The following is a 19,964-nucleotide window of genomic DNA, read 5'->3' on the forward strand; positions in this document are numbered from 1 at the left end:
ATCAGTTCAAAGAGAACTGGCATATACTATTTGCTCCCTTTTTTCTGTGCCTCTTCCTACAGCCTGTTGCCTGGAATGCGTATATGATGGCTGGAACACTAGCTGTAATTTTGGATCATGAGGAATAGTGCCACACCGTTGGAGATGAGGGATGAGCTGAAAGGGGTGTGTGTTATTGAGGGTTTCGCTGAGCAGAACCATCATAATAACCCGGACATCTTCTTCTTGACTTATGTGTGAAAGAAATTTCTCTTTTATTTAAGCCACCATTATTTTAGAACTTGCACACAATCAAATACCACAAAAGCTATCTAGTGCCAAGAACTTTAGAGCTAAAATGAGTTACTGCTGAATCATACAAAAGAATCAAACAAAAAAATTATCTGCAGTGATAATCAAAGGTCTTTATTTTCTCTATTTGATTTCTTAAAATTATTTTGGAAAAATAGTTATGTCTTTAGATGTACTTTCACAGAAGGAAGCTCATATGACCAAAGTAATATTCTGAGTCATTATGGCAAAAATATTTATTATTGAACAACTGTTTCATTTACTTCACATTTTACACATACTTAACACAAGCAGAAAGGGAAGGTTCAATGTCAGAAGCAGGGGTCATTCTCCTTAACTGAAAGACTATCAGGAGAGAGCCTTTGGTGATTAGCAATCCAAATTTGAGATTTTTAAAAACACCATTAAAAATAAAGGTTGCCTATAAAATATGGAGACACATAATATTTTCTGAAAATCTTTTTGGAAGAATGTCTTTTTATCTTCATTGTTACTATCTTAGACATTTTGAGGTTTATTTAACACAGCATTCCATCTGCTTAACATTCAAATTTAGCCACACTGATTATCTGTTCTACTCTCCTGAATAGTTAAGTACACTCTATAAATAAACACATCAATTTTGCTCTATTACTACTCTTCCAAAAAAGTCTTACATAATTGGAATTAACCTAGCATTTACTTATCATTAAATATATTTTTTTTGTTAGAAAGGATATACAGCATATGAAATTGCAGGCTTTTTATGAGTTAAAGACAAAATGTAGAACTCTCAAATAATATTTACAATGTAAACATCACAGTTATTACATTAGCTAGAATACGTCACAACATTCACAACACAATACATTTTATTTGGTTTGGATATTGAAGTTTTTTTCTTGAATTACTGATGTAGAACTCAAAATTTAATTATGTTGCGTATTGTTTTCCTTCAAGAATTCTGAAAAAGAAAAAATTGTTGCTTTAGGTATAAAATATATTTTATTTCTAGCATCTTAGTTTCATTCACTGATTTACTTATCTGATAAACACTTATTTCTCTTTGTCCCTTGTTAGCAGCCCGTAGCAGGGGATCATGTCCTGGGACATATCAAGAGAGCAGCTTCTAGAGGACTGATTATCAGAGAGGAACTGGAATGTGAAAAGATGTCTAACTAACCATTATTAATGATTCACTTGTAATTTTCACAAATGGATGACCCACATGATTTCCTCTTCAAAGAATTTGTCCAAAGTCACCCATTTAAAAAGGAAAAGGATGGAGGATGGAATCTCTTAAGTGATCTTACCATTTACAAAGCACAATATGATTAATCAGTTTTCCTTTATATTTTAGTGCCTACTCTGTTTCTTAATTTGATGGAGAAGACTTCTTATAAACACTTTTTCAAAAAGCTGTATGTAATTAACTTTCTTCTTTGAGCAAAGGAACTTCTCTGAAATGTCTATAAAAGATAAGGAGTTTATGTGAGTCACATTCCTGCCTCTGCCTTTCTCTTAGAGGTCGGAGGGTAATTAATGGACAAAAGCAGTCAGTTAGCCAGGTGTCTTCCCAGACACCATGTCCACTCTTGATGACTCTTGAAAACCTTAGATAACTCCATCAGGAACTGAGGTAAGGCCATGAACCTTTAGTTTGAGCATGGGTGATTTTAATCTCCTTAACCTAGTTAGGGATTGGAATCTGGCTTGCCTTCAGGTTTTATGAATAAAGTTTTATTGGAACACAGTCACTCTTATTCATTTTACATCTAACTGTGGCTGCTTTTGTGCTACAATAGCAGAGTTAAGTCATTATAACAGAAACTAGATGGCCCACAAAGCCAAACATATTTTACTCCATAGCCCTTTAAAATCTGCTAACCTTTCATATGGTGACAGCATGAAATTTTTTTAAGCACTTGCCCAGTATTATAGATTTTTTATGAGCTAACGTAAATAATAATGTGACATAACTCAGGAAAGAAATATGTCTTGAACCCACATTTATATAAAATCAATTTTGATAGCAAGCTTATTACTTCACAAAGAAAAAAGTCTATCCATGTTTTTTCTGCTCAAAAAAAATGTTTACAGAGAATGCTGTTGGAGTCACGTAGATAAAACAAACTTACAGGTAAAACAAGCTGAATTTTACTTTTGCTGTATGAAGTTTGCCATGTTTCAAGGAATATTAGACCCAGAATGCCCTGATATTTTCATGATAATGGGCCATGCTCTAATTTGGTGGTATTTCCCTGTGCTTAATTAAGTGAGGTGCTAACAGTCAATTGTGGGACTAAACCTTCAATTAATAAAAGCAGCATGGGTTGATCCTCAAAAGGAAAGCCCATTTTTTTTTCTTGTCAGTTTGAGTCAGTCTCCTCTGTTTTTTACTCTTGATACAAATGTAGAAATAACCCCAAGTAAACCAGGAACACTATTCAGATCTCAAAACGTTTGCTTATTGTGAGTGCTCTCTTTTATGAGATCAAAAAATTGCATGAATCATTCTAAGCTGTTTACTGGGTTGGGGTCCACTGTTGTAGGAGTGTCTGTCTTGGATGAGGTCTCATGATGAGAAACTCTTTAACCCTAAGATGTTTCTTACTAAGTGACTCTTAGCTACTTATGTAATCAGAGACTGCCATAAGAATACAGAAGGAATGCACAAATATACCCACCACTGGGAAGTTGTCATCAGCTTTGCTCCAAAGGGCTTTTTCATCATTTTTCTAACTCTTCTGGAAAGTCAGGAGATTCTCCCTCACTGCTGCGGAGCAGAAAAACATTGTGCATATTAAGGCTCTCAGATAAGAAAGGTTCTAAAGAAACTATTATAACATAACGACTGTGCTGTTCTCTGTGCTCTGAAAGTGTGTTGGGGGCTAAACAATTACCTTTGAAGTTTGTTAGTACCTGTGAGTTATTTATCAATCTTAGAGTTTCTAGAATTATTCTTACAGAATTATCATCTGTAATGGGCAAAGAAGGTCATCTTGTCTGATCACACCCAAACAGAATTATCCTTAATACTCATCATTTAAACAAAAACAATTGGAATAAAAAGACAGAACACTACACTGGTTATGTATTGTGTCCGATATTTACACACCACAGAGAGATGCTGATTTTACAGAATCTAAATATACAAAATACCTAATGGTTTAATTTGATTAAGTAAGAGTATTGAATATGCACATGAAGTGAGTTCCACATGTTAGCAAATTGCAATTGACTATGCTTTACATGTTTTAAAAATCATCACTTTTGATGAAACTTGCTCCTAGATTCAGACTAGATGTCTCTATAGTCATCATTTTTAACACTGGCAGCACAGTAACGTCAACTGGGGAACTCTTAAAAGAAATGAATGCCTAGGGCGACACCACGGAAGACACTGATTTCCTGGCAATTGGTTTGGGGGAAGGCCCAGACATTGGTATTTTTAAAGTTCTGCAGGGTAGTCTAATGTCAGCCAAGGTTGAGAATCACTGCTTCATGTAGTATAGATAGTGAGATAGAGAGGTCTTCATGTGCAGCTTCTATTTTGAAAGTCAGTCATGATTTCTCATTTTAGCAAGCTCTTTTTCTTTACCTCCTCTTTCCATTCAGAATTGAGTTCAAATATTTCTTTACAGCCATTTGTTTTCTAAGGCGGGTATAGTTGTCTGTGAAGACTGCATCTGAGTGACGTTTGACTGGTACAGGGTCTTCTGAGATGTTACTGCTAAGGAACATGAGGAAAAGGAAATCAAAGAGTTTTCACAAGAAATGATAAATACACACATGTTCCAAGTTTCTTGGAGCCACATAAAAAGGAATTCCCACACCCAACTAATTTTCTATCATAAAAAGAAAAATACAACTAAACCTAAGGATGAAGGAGAAGCAAGGAATCATCTGCCACATTTTGGCATGACCTGGGACTGTTTTATGACACATTCTGTACAGCTGAGCAAATAATTCATCCAAAAATAAAAATTTGGGGATAGCTGAAGTTGTGCTCTGCCACTGGGAGAAAACTTTTTTAAAAAAACATAATTACTTCTTTAGAAGCTATACTACCCTGAGCAGCGTCATCTAAATATTTGACTGTTAGCCATTTGGCATTCTCCATTTAGTTTGAGCAGGAAGTAAAAGGAATATTCTATGGTTGACCTTAACATTTACCTCAGTCTATCCTATGTCTTCTTGATTGCTTTACTGAGTCTTGTTCAATTTGATTGCAGATTGGTAAACGATTGCTACTTGAGAAAAACGTGTCTGGAGTCAATGAGTATGATATTATGAAAATGTCTTAATCCATGGGCTTGTTAGATGTTATTGAACAATACAAGTTATTTCATTTAACCAAATTAAACATTATCAATGAGTTTTCAATTTCAAACAAGGTAAATAACTTGTTAAGAGTGAAAATACAGGCCGGGCGCGGTGGCTCAAGCCTGTAATCCCAGCACTTTGGGAGGCCGAGACGGGCGGATCACGAGGTCAGGAGATCGAGACCATCCTGGCTAACATGGTGAAACCCCGTCTCTACTAAAAAATACAAAAAAAAAAAACTAGCCGGGCGACATGGCGGGCGCCTGTAGTCCCAGCTGCTTGGGAGGCTGAGGCAGGAGAATGGCGTAAACCCAGGAGGCGGAGCTTGCAGTGAGCTGAGACCCGGCCACTGCACTCCAGCCTGGGCGGCAGAGCAAGACTCCGTCTCAAAAAAAAAAAAAAAAAAAAAAAAAAAAAAAAAAAAAAAAAAAAAAGAGTGAAAATACAATATTCAGGTTGAATAATAACACATTTTATAAAATAATAAGTTTCTTTACCTAACACGTTTTCCCATAAGAGACTCAAGGTACTTTTTGGCAGAAAGTTGACCCAATAGTTTACTGAAGTCACTGGTGAAAACTCCATCAGCATGCCTGGCATTTCTAAAACAAGGAAGAAAAAAATAGCTATTATTTTGTAAATGGTTTTCTAGAATATTATTATGGCTTGTTAAATAACAAAAAATTATGGGTTTATTATGAAAGTTTCTCATGAAAACTAAAGTTCAAAAGGAGATTTCTTAACTCCCTAACAAAAGAGATCTTCTAGCCACTTATATCAAGATATACCCTGTATTTCTAGCCCAAGACACTGAAAAATTAAAGAAACAGGCATTTCTAGAAGCACATTTCAATATTCCTTCATGGCTGAATCTTTATAACTACTTTTTTTCTAAGAAATATTGGTGTAAAAATATGATCTATTTAAATTAGCTGCTATTTGTACATGGCGCTTTGCGCCTGCCCCACTGAATAAAGACATACACAATGGGAAAATATTCTGATTTTGGAAAGTTCATAAACCCCAGTATAGCTTTTTTTTTCTTTTTCCAAAATATTTGGAAACAAAACCTCTTAAGATAGAGAAGGCATTAAAGCCTATCATTCTACCTTTTCTCTTTCAAATGAAGAACCTTTTATACTTTGTCTATACCAAGTCCTATAGAGCTACTTGGTCTGTACTTGAAATGATGCTCAGACAAGCAGTTCTATGAATGAACAGCTCTAACTGTCAGATACCTTTTCTTTATATAGAGACAAAACTCCTCAGCAACTCTTCATCATTGGAATGCTAAATGCTGTAGTTTTATCAGAATTGGTACAATCTGTGATGTTGGAATTATGTGCAACAGAATGGAAGTGAATGATATGTTCATCCTGGCTTGTTACAACCTTTCAGTATGAAAATCATGTACAGCTGTAAGAGCAGCAATAAATCAGGATGAGTGAAGCCATGACACATGGAAACCTCTAGTGTTTTGCTATTGGAATAGCTTCATGGTGAGATAAAATTAGCACGTTTGTAATTCTTAAATACATTTGCTAAAATAAAACTCACTGGATAGTTTTATAAAAAATAAACTCACCTGGATACATCATAATAGGGTGTGTCATTTTCAGCTAATGCATTTTGCAAGATGTCCATGTCTTCTTTTAATGAAACTTGATCAGGTTCGTTTGCTCCCTCAAAGGGTAGTCTGTCAGCCAACCTGATAGGGAAAGTTACACGAGAAGTATAATACATTTCTTTTTCAGAAGACAGTGCGAGTGGTTCCGCAACCATTTAAAATAAGATACTTAAACTCTTGGGAAGTATTACCCAGTCACAATATGAGAATAGCATAATTTGACTTAATGGCTCATATAGTTAATGAGAGCATAAATAGGAAATTCCTATTATCCTACAAAGTAGATGTCATATGACTTTTATAAGCTGAATATACAAAATGTAAGAACTACTTAATTCAATCTTATCGAAGCATTAAGCAAACTGTACTTCTTTGGTGTACTTTACTATGCCAAGAATCTGTTCACTTTGCAAAGTCAAATTTCACATGTAGAAAGATTTTATGCAAAATAGAAACTTGGAAAAAACTAATATTGAATGAGAACTGATAACAATGTATGTATTTGGTAATGTTCAGTATCACCTGTTCCAAACATCTCTGAAGAATGGAGTATTAACTGCTTCTCTCTCTCTCCAGACCCTCAGGCTTTGCTTCAAACATTTACCTTGGCATGATTTATTTCTCTGTATTGACAAAGTTCAAAGAATGTCTCCATAGATGAATAGCTCATCTATGAAGATGAATTTGAATTCAATAAATTTTATGGGGCCTTCTGGTTTCTAATCTTATGTATTAACACAACTTTAATAAGGGATGTACAATGTTACACTGAAGGACTAAGAATAGCCATATGCATACATGGAATATGACTATATTTGTAGATGCCTGCATATTTCAATCACTGGCAACTCTTATAATTTTGTGTGTGCAGATTTTCACTGTTAGGGCAAACCTCCAAGGAGCGTGTCAGCTCCTGGACACTTGTGTATCTTTCAGCGATTTGGGAGTTGGGAGTCACTAGCAAGTAGTCCTCTGTGGGTCTGAAGCTTAGCAATCAACAGAAATGTAAGCATTCTTATGATTGTTCATCTGCTGTGATAGAACTTCAGATAGAACCATTTTATTTAGTTATCAAAGCAACACAGGAGCTGTATTTAAACAGATTTCACAGAGAACACTAATAGCTCAGAGATTATTCTCTCTATTGAGCATAAGTCTACCTTAATCAAAAAATCAAGAATGAGCAAATAAGCAAAAAAAAAAAAAAAAAAAACCGAATTATTATTTTTCCTTTGGAGATATAGTGGTGCCCATATCTCCAACTGAAAGAAAAATTCAAGCTAATGTAGTTTTCATTTACTGTTTACTTCTTTAGCATACATTAATAAAGTTTTAAATATGAGTTGTGTTATACTTTATAGATTTGAAATATATGATATAACATACAGAACAAAAAAAAACTAAGGATTTATGGTTCAAACAAAGTATATCAAAATTTACCCATTGGGGGAGTGTATCTCAATAGATCAATTACCCCATATTTAATATTGGCAAATTGACTCTGCCTAGATAGATTTCTGTGCAACATGATTTTATACATGTTTCACTAATCAGCTGCTAGTCTTATGATTATTTACTGATTAATCTTGAAAATAAACTAAAATGTGGTTGGCAACTAAACAACTTTTTTTCCACCAGAAATTGAACTGACTTAACAATGGATAAAAGCTTATTATTCATCTAAAATTGGTTTTGAATAAAACGAAAGTCAGAGCCTCCTTTCACCATGTTTGGGAATGTGATCCACTCAGTCCATAAAACTAATCACTGACAGTATCTCTCATGCCCTGAAAGTGAATTCCAGGATTCAGAATGACCTGACGTTGACAAACACCTCTCACTCAACACATCAAGCAAAAATTTAAATAAATAATACATAATTTATACTATTCAGTTGTCCAACAAAACGTATAGGAAATTCCCATTTAGATGAAGAAAGAATGCTCAGATGTCTGAATTGAAAGGGAACTTACCTGAGAGCAGAAGGTGCCCTGTAAAGAGGCCATGCCGACGTCTGTGAGAACAGCACACTGAGAAGGGTCAGAAGCACAAGGAGCTGGGCCCTATTTCTAGTGTCCATTTCTGTGCCTCTAAAGAGAGAGAATCACCTTAGTTCTTCCAACCAAAGATGTCACCAGCAAGGTAATTCTGAGTGCCTAGCAGTAATTTTCAATGGCTCTTGAAGAGTTTGTAAAGAGTAATTTTCCTCTTGTAGAAAGAGATAAATTGCAAGATGATACATTCAAAAATCAATATTTCTCTCAGTGACAGGTACTTGAATAAAAAGTAGAATCCTTTTCACCTGCTGTCTGGGCACATGGTTGGCCCCAGTATCTATTGAATGTCATACTTCTATAGTGCTGGAAATAACCCTGGGGACAATCTTTTCATAACAGGGATGCACCACCCAAGCTTAGTGTATTTTTTGACAAAGGAAACAGCTTCAAGACATTGATTTTCTTCGCTTTAAGATTTCAGTATCTGATTAATGTAAGACTGGGGCACCATCTATTTAATAATTCTTCTGCTCGTGTTTGTACAAATGTATAAATATAATGTGTATATATACATATAATTTTTAAAAAGATTTTGTATATACATTACTTTTTCCTCTTTCAATTGTAGATATTACTGAACACTTATTTCCTTATACCTGAATTTGAACATCTTAACTCAGTAGTGAATATTAATACTCAAAATATCACTGAATCATATATTGTCACTGAAATTAATTTTTCCATCAAAGGAAAATATATGTTAAAAGCAAAGCTTGCATTTCTTGCACTTAATCAACTTACACATTTCATTTCTAGTTTCTAGATTAAAAATTTAGGAGTTCAAGGTCTGTTTCTCTTGCTGCCTATAAAAATTACAGAATTTAAACTTAAGGCAAAAAATAAATGCATCTTAGATTAACTTAACCAACATATGAAATGGGGGGAAAAAAGCACTGTAAAAATAAGTTGAAAATTTCAAAAGCAAATGTGCCCACTGAACTTTTCAGTCAAAAATCTACATACAAGTAAACTTGATTTGAGTGAATTATTTTTAAAAATCAGTATTCAGTAAAAGAGCAAGCAGGGTAAAGCATCTTACAAACAAAAGAATTCAGAAAATCTATCTATATGAGAGAAATTGAAGTATTTCTATCCTTACCAGGTAACTTGAGAAACTTGTCTTTTTGCTGTTGCAAAAGCAGAGCACTATCCAATTCTTTTCAATAGAGAGAAAAATTCAGTATGTTGTGAGAAAAGTTTCAGAGGCAGGAGGGAAAAAGAAGAGGAATGGTAAAGTTTTCACTTACCTTGCCCACTCGTGCTCCCCCGGAGCTGCCTGTTCTGGTTTGTTTTGGAGCTGTCTTAGGTGCTGAAGTCCTGGGAGTAAGAGGAAGGCTCCACCAGTTCTCTGCCCTTAGGAATGGCTGAGGGTTGGCTGTTACTGCCTGCTGGTGCTTCTCACTCTACCCTGACCAGCATTTCAAAGCCCATCATTTTATAGGGCTTATACTTAGGACTGAGCAATCACAAAGCGCTCTGAAAGACGTCACAGTATGACGGCCATGGGATGAATAGTGCTTGAAGTTCTTACTTAATTGTCATTATGTCTAATTTATATAAGTTTATAGTGAGTAACTTCAAGATGTAAGATAAAAGGAAATTTACTTTTGTTTAAACAAACAAAGTAGCAAGCTCAATGTGAAATGTTTTAACCTTTACTTAATTGTAGTGAAATGAGAAAATCATTGTAGTGTTATAGCCATGGCCACTGAGATTCCTTCAGAAAATAAAGACTTCATGTGTAGAAACAAATGCAGAAAGCAACAAACACTTATGTTCATTATGCTTATTAATGTGTAATTATACTTTATTACCAAATATCAATTCTGTTAATATTTTTAATTTTTATGCTATTCATATAGATCCAGATTTAATCTTTCTTGAAATCTATCCTAACTTTAAAAGCTCTAGAGATAATTTTCACCTTTCTATTATTACATTTCCTTTTTGTTGAAACTAATCCCAAGATAAATGTTTCAGAAAGTCTCTAAGATAGTAAGATATGCACGCTGTTGTACAAAGCAGTAGAAGTAGTGCTATTTCATATTTGTATGCAAAGGCACAATTTCCAATGCACTTTTACATACACTGTGCCAAATGATCCAAAAAATAAATTGTTGTCAGACTGTATACCTCAAGGAATTTAATTATCTTTTCTTTTTAAAGGTTTTCCTCATCACTTTTATAAGTCTTTGCATAATGTAGAATTAGTTTTCCACCCTCACCCCCAATGCACACACACATACTCAAACCAGTTTGGAACATTTCTGATTCAATCACTTGACAGGTGGCTTCAAATAATTAGTTGAAAAACATTTATGTAGTACTTTGATAAATACTTCACTTCTATTTGTGGATTCGTAACTAAAGGTAGCTTAGTACACATTCAATCAGAGTTTAAGGTAAAAATGCAGCCACATGAAAAATTTCCTTAACAACAGAGTAAAATACCATTTTTCCTTTTATGTTAAAGAATTTCTGCCATGTGTATTATTTTTACATTTTGTTTGTAAGTTTCATAAGAAAGAATGACTTTACAGTCCTCTTTCTTCTACTTTAAGATTTTAGTGCCTATTTGCTTCACTCAAAGTCAGACTGATCCAGTAAAAGACTATCCTGCTATGCTTAATCATATTTTCTAATCCAGTTACCAGAAAAATTAAATGAATTAAATTTCAAAATGTCTGGAAATTTGTTTCCCAGTTGACAGCTCTGACTTAAGCCAGAGTTCCTGTGGCTTAATTCCAGGAAATCTTTTTTTACCTGATTATTACAAACTAGAGGTTGAAATGGTTCTCATATGGAATTTTTTTATCCTTAGCTCTTCATCACCCAATTCTTCGTGAATCAATTTTATTTAAGAGCAGCAATGGCAAAGCAACTTAATTGAGGGTCACAGACAAATTACTGCTGAATGATAAGAAGAAAAATTTTAAACATAAAAGATGTAAAGCTGATTATTATTTGGCCTAGGCAAGCACTTAGCATTTATAAAGAGTAACTAGAGTAGCTTTTTTCAATAGAAAAGACAGTTGCTTCTATTATAATAATAATAAACTAAAATAAAAAGAAATAATTCAATTTTATTAACTCTGAATAAAAGTAAACTTAATCAAAGAACTGCATTTTCTCTTAAGAATTTAAACAAGAAAGCAAAACAATTTGAAAATGGAACCATAGCACCATCTGCAGGTTCAAAGTTTTAATTCACAGATTTTATAAAATTGTGTTTATTTTTTCTTTTCTTTCAAGGAAATGAATTGTAAACGTGAGGTCCTTTAACCGGCTTAACTTAAGGATGCTTACAGAAAAAATAAACATTAAAAAAAGTACTGCAGTTGAATTTATCCTGAATTCTCGGTTACCATAAAACTTAGTAAATAAATACAAATATACAAATGTGAATTTACTGTTTAAATCTGTCTTTTCCATACTTTGACATATTCTTCCATAATTTGCCTACATTTCTGGCAACGTTTATTTTTGCCTTACGCCTTCTTAGTAAAGTGGTGTTTGTAATAAGGGGAACTATAATTCATTTATATGGGTAGAAAAATCTTCAAGATCCTTTTACCGAGAAGTAACCCGATCTCCAGAAAGTTTCAGTAATTTTTGCCACGTGGTTAATAATAAATACGAGACTGGAAGATAGACTGTCTGATTTTGAGTCCGCATTCTTTCAATTTAGAATCGGTAATATTCTGTAATTGTTGCTATCACCATTTTGATGCTAGCAGGTCAGATATGGACATTGACAGCTCATAAAAATATTGGCATCCCCTCTCCCCTTTTTCACCAACAGAACCAAGGGCAGGGAAATAAAACTGGCATTCTAAATTCAAACATAGTGGATGCAAGGAAATTAGATGGAAGGGATTTTTAAGCTCAGGATATTAGCAGAAATCCAAATTTGCCTTTTTTTCTTTAGTGCAATATGCTAATAGCGGGTCCATATTCTTCTTATGGATTAAATGCCTAAGCTTATGCTCTTCTGCCTCTTTGTATGATGGTTTTACCTGCCTAATTTCCCCTATTTCACCTCCAGTCCTGAGACCTAGCCAGTGTCTACCATGGTCATCCTGAGTGGGTGAGTCTAGATCAGAGGTCTGGAAACTACAGGCTGTGAGCTAAATAGACTGACCCCTCTGGGTTTTGTTTGTTTGTTTCTTTTTTTTTTTTTTTTTTTTATTATACTTTAAGTTCTAGGGTACATGTGCATGACGATTATATCATGTATAACTCCCCAATGCAATCCCTCCCTCCTCCCCCCTCCCCATGATAGGCCCCAGTGTGTGATGTTCCACTTCCCGAGTCCAAGTGATCTCATTGTTCAGTTCCCACCTATGAGTGAGAACATGCGGTGTTTGGTTTTCTCTTCTTGTGATAGTTTGCTAAGAATGATGGTTTCCAGCTGCATCCATGTCCCTACAAAGGATCAGAGTGAACAGGCAACCTACAGAATGGGAAAAAATTTTTGCAACCTACTCATCTGACAAAGGGCTAATATCCAGAATCTACCAAGAACTCAAACAAATATACAAGAAAAAAACAAACAACCCCATCAAAAAGTGGGGAAAGGATATGAACAGACATTTCTCAAAAGAAGACATCCATACAGCCAACAGACACATGAAAAAATGCTCATCATCACTGGCCATCAGAGAAATGCAAATCAAAACCACAATGAGATACCATCTCACACCAGTTAGAATGGCAATCATTAAGAAGTCAGGAAACAACAGGTGTTGGAGAGGATGTGGAGAAATAGGAACACTTTTACACTGTTGGTGGGATTGTAAACTAGTTCAACCATTATGGAAAACAGTATGGCGATTCCTCAAGGATCTAGAACTAGATGTACCATATGACCCAGCCACCCCACTACTGGGTATATACCCAAAGGATTATAAATTACTCTACTACAAAGACACATGCACACGTATGTTTATTGCGGCACTATTCACAATAGCAAAGACTTGGAATCAACCCAAATGTCCATCTGTGACAGACTGGATTAAGAAAATGTTTGTTTCTTTATTAATTCGTTTTTGTTTATGTCTTTCAAGCTAAGAATGGTGTTTATAGTTTTAAATGGTTAAAAAATTAAATGAACTTTTTGTGACACATGACAATTATATGTTATTATTTTATTTTATTTTATTTTGAGACGGAGTCTCATGTACTCTACCATCCAGGCTGGAGTACAGCGATGCAATCTTGGTGCACTGCAACCTCCGCCTCCTGGATTCAAGCGATTCTTGTGCCTCAGCCCCCAGAGTAGCTGGGATCACTGGTGCGCACCACGTTGGCCAAGTTTTGGTCTGGAACTCCTGAGCTCGAGTGATCTGCCCGCCTCAGATTCCCAAAGTGCTGGGATTACAGGTGTGAGCCACTTTACCTGGCCAAAACTTATATATAATTTAAACATCAGTGTCCATAAATAGTTTTATTGGAACATAAAAACATTTCATCATATATGTATTCTCTATAGTTGCTTTTGTGTTACAACGGCAAGGTTGGATAGTTGCAACAAACTGCACAGCTCTCAAAGGTTAAAACAAGTACTATTTGGTCTTTCACAAAAAAAGTTTTTCAATCCTCTAGATCCTCCTGTTTGGCAGATATTTAAGATGACATGTTTGCTTTAATATTCCTAAATCCAATATCTTTCAATAACTTGTATTAAGAAATATATATTTGTGTATATATATATTTTATATACCTAATGTATAATGTATTATGTGCTGTATATATGTATATATACATAAATACATATATCCTATACAATATATTATACATGTATGTATGTATAACATACAGAATATACACATATATTTAATATACATGTAACTTTTACTAAAAGTATACATTTGCATAAGATGTATATACGTATGTATAATATTTGTATAGCATATTAAAAGTTTATATATTTAAAGCATACATATTAGAGTATATATAAACACTTTCAATTCTTTTAACTTAGAAAATTTGAATTTATTTTCAGGATTTTGTATTCTTGTCATATTAGTGATTCAATGAAAATAATGTTACAATAAAGGTCAATTTTCCCTTTAAAGTTACCTATTAGAATTCATTCTGGAATCTAAAATTATATCAGCAAATATAAAGGAAAACAAGTAATGATCTAAATGATATGCTTGAGGACAACTTCTCCCTTAACTCCAGAACCTCGTTATCTCTCCCACTTACTGATGCTGAGAAGTTTAGAGAAAATTATTCCTTTGTCTCAGAATTTTCTTGCTTCAAATCGAAATAGATGTAGAAAGAATAATGTGTAAGTGCTGCAAGTCATTTGAACATTATTAGGGTTGTATTTATCGGATGATTTCCTGAAAATAGATTTCAAAAAGAAGGCTGTAGAGAAATCACAAGAACACAAAATACTAGGATGTGGAAGTTGAAAAATAGAGTATTGAAGATTTTAAAACCAATTTTATCTACTTCACAATGTCATCTCTTACATATGTGTTCCCCCACCACATAGAGTAGTTCTCCCTTATCTATAGTTTCTCTTTCCATGATTTCAGTTACCCGTGGTCAACAGCAGTCTGAAAATATTAATGGAAAATTCCAGAAATAAACCATGTATTCGTTTTAAATTGTGTGCCATTCCAAATAGCATGATGAAATCTTCTGCCATCCTGCCCATTCCAGTCCGGGATGTGAATCATCCCTTTGTCCAGCATTTCTATGTTGTCTATGCTACCTCCCAGGTAGTCACTTAGCCAGTTTGTTGACAGATGGAAAATATATGGTTTATATAGGGTTAGGTGCTATCAGTGGTTTCAGGCTTCTGTCGGAGTGTTGGGAGATGATTGTACACATTCCATGTAACCAGGCTTTAACTCAATCACACCCTCTGTTTACTGTATGGATCAAATGAAAAACAACTATGTCTAATTTCTGGCTTTTAACCTTAAGAAAGCTGCAGTCTAGATGTTAGAATGAAGATTTGGCAAGAATATTTTCTTTTTCTTTTTTTTTTTTTTTTTTGAGACGGAGTCTTGCTCTGTCGCCCAGGCTGGAGTGCAGTGGCCGGATCTCAGCTCACTGCAAGCTCCGCCTCCCGGGTTCACGCCATTCTCCTGCCTCAGCCTCCGGAGTAGCTGGGACTACAGGCGCCCGCCACCTCGCCCGGCTAGTTTTTTTGTATTTTTTAGTAGAGACGGGGTTTCACCGTGTTAGCCAGGATGGTCTCGATCTCCTGACCTCGTGATCCGCCCGTCTCGGCCTCCCAAAGTGCTGGGATTACAGGTTTGAGGCACCGCGCCCGGCCTAAGAATATTTTCTGAGTTCTCATGGCCCCTCTACCACTACATCTATTCTCCATAGGCCAGGGAAGCGCCTCTGAGATGGGGAAGCTGGTGTGAGTTTACGGTAGAGTGGAAGGGGTGGATGACAGAACCCTGTGTTATCAAGTGAAGAGACTGAACAATAGAGGTTAACTTGGCTTCATTTCACATCTGATTGACATAAGACAAAGCAAATCATGGAGAAACACTCTGGATAATGGTACGGGAGACAAACCTGGATGACAGTTGCACACCCTGCTTGGGAAAACCTGAAATGCCATCCAGGGAACAAAGAGTGGAAAGGGCCTAGCAAGGGACAAGTTTTAAAAAACCTACCAAGAGCCAGTATGGGTGTCCACACCCAGGGACCAGATGTCACTGCATATTTCAATCAATGACAGCCAGCCCTAGATCATCTCCGAAGTGCCCAGAGGAAGACTCCCAGGTTTCATATTGCTCTGTCCTCCCTCAGAATCTTCGATGCTACTCTGAGGGAAAAGAGGAGACAAATCCCCTTTCCAAATCTGGAAAGACAAAATTTGAAATGACAGAAAATCTGAAATGACAGAATTTTAAATCTGAAGAGTATTGCCTTTACCTAGAAATGATTAAGTTAAACTTTTTTTCCCCCCTAGACTTGGAGTCTCTCTCTGTAACCCAGGCTGGGAGTGCAGTGGCACAACTGTAGCTCACGGCAGCCTCCAAATCCTGAGCTCCAGTGATCCTCCTGTCTCAGCCTTCCATGTCGCCAAGATTACAGGTGTGAGCCACTGTACCTGGCAGAGGTAAACATTTTTAAAAACAAATTTTTATGTTCATTATACTCTGTGGCCTGTGAAAATATATACTCACCGTTACTTTACAAATGGCCTTGAATAGTGTATGGTCATGGTTTGCCTGGGAAGAGCCTGCTAGGGACCCCATACCCTACTTAGTGTTAAAACCAGTTTGAAAGAGGCCCTGGTACCGAAGCTTGGTAACTTTGAGCTCTGTCCTAGAATGGAGCACGGGGGCAGGATGGAGGCCTGCCCTGACCCTGGAGGCCACATGTCTCCCTCCCTCTCTTTGTTCTTCAGTTGTTCTAGCTAGTCTCCAGCTTTGCCATCTGGTTCCTCACCTCAGGCTTCTCCAACCCATTCCATGGACCTAATGCTAAGCCTGTTTCTTTCAGTTTGCCTCAGCCCTAGAGGACCTCCCAAGAGCCCTGAGTTTCAGCTTACTCTTGGGCGAGATCTGACGCCACAGGCTCTCCCCCCAGCTCCTGCCTCTGCTGGGCACCCTCTCTGCTCTTCTCCATTGTTTTTGCTTCCTTGAAAGTGACTTTTATGGACTACATCTTCCACACCCTGGTCCTCTGGCTGCTGGCTGGGCTCAGCAAAAGAGATGTGCTGGTTGGAAATGAAAGGACCAAAGAGGAGAGAAAGAGAGCTCTGGGTATTTATTCCCCTAGGCCATGGCTTGGAAGATGCTACATTCTTCCCACAAGATCCAGTTTCTGTAGGGTGGCCTCTCTCCTGCAGCCCTAGATGGGCCAACGGCTCCCTGCTGAGGCTCATTCATGGATTACTTGCTACCTCACTACTTCTACCTCTTTATTAAACTCTCCTCAATTCTACCTCCTTATTAAACTGTCCTCAATTCTTCTTTGGAAAGAGCCTTCGGAGTCCTTCCTGGACCCTTCCTGTTGTATTCCCACTCCCACACCCAATATTTAATTTTAGGATTGGCTAGCTTCAGAAGGCCGGCACGTTTTAAAATTTTTGGTGGTTTTCATTTGAGTTGGAAGAATTCTTAAAATAATCAACATGGGAGCTTGGAGGAAGGGCCTTCTAGCCCCAGGCAGGTCTGTCCAATTGGTGAACAATTGATTTTTGAAGACTAGCTGAAACACAAATACATTAGAAGTGCATTCAGACCCTTGACGCTCCTCGAGTCCCTCCAGGAAAAGAAACTGGATGCTTTGCTGAGACAATTCCAGAGAAAAGGTCAACGTGCTGCCAGAAGCCAGACACCAAACCATCATGGGGTCTTTGTGAGGAGGTGTAGAGTAGCCTTGGGAAGGAGACTTGAGGCAAACTGGGCCCTGCATCTCCAGGGCTGCTGGCGCCTGACCCTCAGGAAAGAAACTCCCTCTGTCAAGGAAGCAGGAGCTGCAGCTATTTGATAAGCTTTTAAAATCACCATTCTTCTTAATCATCATTCTAATATCCTGTATCTGTAGTCACTTCCCTGTACTTCCAAGTCTGGAACACTAATGTTTTCATTTCTGACTCATAAAACCATCATTTTCAGCTAGAAAGGATTTAAGGTAATTTAGTCCTGTCACTTTGTTTTGAGACATTTTAGCAACTTCATAACTGAAAAGAGGCAAGTGACTTCCAACGAGTAATGGTGCTGATATCTGGACCTTTTTCACCTTTCTCTTTAAGTGGATTGTGAGGACAGCAAATTCAAAACCCACAGAATAGAGCATGGAGAGTGGGGAGGGTGGCGTGGTTGCCTTGCTGCTGTGACCCTCTGGATTTACCGGGATGCTTGAGCAATGTATAGTGATGATGTTAACAGGCAGTTCAGTCGAGTGGTTTACATTTGCTTGGAAATAGTTCTTATCCCCAAATGACAACCAAAAGAAATGTTGCTGAGATGCACCCTAACAGGGAGTCGCTTCCTAGGTCCACACTCCTTTCTGTGGCTGCAGTACCTCTAGGGTGTCTCAAAGAAATACCACGCAAGAGCCGGGCGCAGTGGCTCATACCTATAATCCTAGCACTTTGAGAGGCTGAGGCAGGTGGATTACTTGAGGCCAGGAGTTCAAAACCAGCCTGACCAACATGGCACAACCCTGTCTCTACTAAAAATACAAAAATCAGCCAGGCATGGTGGTGCATGTCTGTGTTCCCAGCTACATGGGAGGCTGAGGTAAGAGAATCAAGCAAGAATCGTTTGAACCTAGGAGGCAGAGGTTGCAGTGAGCTGAGATCATGTCACTCCACTCCAGCTTGGGTGACAGAGCAAGATTCTGTCAAAAAACAAACAAACAAAGAAACAAACAGAAACAATTGAAATACCATGGAGGGAAAGAGAGAAAGCCACTTTTTCTGTCAAAATAGTGTTGAGTCTAAGTACTAGACAGAGACGGCACAGGGTGCTTCTTTCTTCTCTGCATTCACAAGGACTATTCTTGGCATTTTTCTTAATAAGGAAATGAGAAACACTTTTTGCAGTCATCAGAGTTTCTAGAAACAGATATCAATGACCTCTTCCTCTGACCATCATACTTATGTGTATAAACAGGTATCAATGACCTCTGCCTCTGACAATCATACTTACACGTATACAATCATACATTACATGTGATGGGGGAAATCAATGTGGGACTTCAAGTTCTTTGGATAACAAAACGGAAAATCCACTAAAGAAGGCCCGTCCTCCATTCTCCCTCTCCTGTGCAACTTCTACAGACTCAAATAGAGTTCCACTAGCTCCAACCTTTTTTATTCCAAGCTCTTTTCCATAATGCAGCTAAAGTGATCTTCCCCCAGAATGTCTCTGATCATATCATTCCCTTGTTTAAAATCTTTCTATGGTTCCCCATTGCTCTTGAAGGAAACGGGCTTGCAAGCCTGGATCACGCTATTCTCATCAATGGCCCCTCATTGTCCCCTCCCCATCCACCCTCAATCTATTCTCAGCCACGTGGAACAACTTTGAGGTTCTCAAAAGTACCATATTCTCCCATGTCTCTGGCTTTTCACACATACCATTTCCTCCCTCAGAAGCACCCACTCCAATCTCTTTTTATCCTTTGGGTCTCAGCTTACAGTAGAACATTTTTTTCCAGGAAGACTGTAACCCATTCTCCCATCAAATTTGGGTGAGGTGCTGTGCTTTTGGGCTCTCGTTTAACCCCGTATTTCCCCCAGCTTAACACTGAGCGTGTTGGATCACTACAGTGTATGCCATATCCTCCATTGCCAGACACTTTTAGCATGAAAAAGCTTGTTGCTGTCAGGTAATAGGTGCTCAGTAACTATTTCAGATAAGAGAATGAAAGAGATTGAAATTGTACTTATTTCAGCTCTATTTGGTTTGGACCTCAAGTCTTTTAAAAAAACTTTTATTGTTTTACTTTTCAGTTCTTTTGGTCCAGTGTTCAATACTTCTTTCCTATCCTCAAATAACACTTAGTCTTAGTATAGGATGGCTATTACTCAAATCCTTCCAGCTTTGTTTTTAAAGATTTCTCAGCCATATCTATTTTTTCTCTAGAGCTAAGTTTCATTCAATGATGGTTGTTTTCCTAGTCCTTTAAGTCATCTGAATAATGCTTGCTTCATATATTGGGACGTATTTTTAAATGCATAAATGTTG

At 37.0% G+C, this 19,964-nt stretch overlaps 1 protein-coding gene across 4 annotated transcripts; it reads right to left on the reverse strand.

Annotated features, from left to right (window-relative positions):
* Positions 1–379: 379 nt before the first annotated feature.
* Positions 380–9,793, reverse strand: VIP (vasoactive intestinal peptide). 4 transcript variants are annotated; one of them, XM_033236549.1, is made up of 7 exons: positions 9,528–9,793; positions 8,197–8,313; positions 6,182–6,304; positions 5,094–5,198; positions 3,872–4,000; positions 2,958–3,043; positions 380–1,234 (listed from the first exon to the last, which is right to left on the reverse strand). In XM_033236549.1, the coding sequence occupies exons 2-6, from the start codon at positions 8,301–8,303 to the stop codon at positions 3,001–3,003; spliced, it is 507 nt and encodes a 168-aa protein (XP_033092440.1). In that variant the 5' UTR covers positions 8,304–8,313; positions 9,528–9,793; the 3' UTR covers positions 380–1,234; positions 2,958–3,000. The 4 variants fall into 4 exon arrangements, with proteins under 4 accessions (XP_033092440.1, XP_033092438.1, XP_033092439.1 ...); XM_033236547.1 differs by having other exon boundaries at positions 2,958–3,046; XM_033236548.1 differs by having other exon boundaries at positions 3,872–4,003.
* Positions 9,794–19,964: the final 10,171 nt, after the last annotated feature.

This window comes from Trachypithecus francoisi, unplaced genomic scaffold, assembly GCF_009764315.1.
Source record: "Trachypithecus francoisi isolate TF-2019V2 unplaced genomic scaffold, Tfra_2.0 Lachesis_group15, whole genome shotgun sequence".
Taxonomy (NCBI): domain Eukaryota; kingdom Metazoa; phylum Chordata; class Mammalia; order Primates; family Cercopithecidae; genus Trachypithecus; species Trachypithecus francoisi.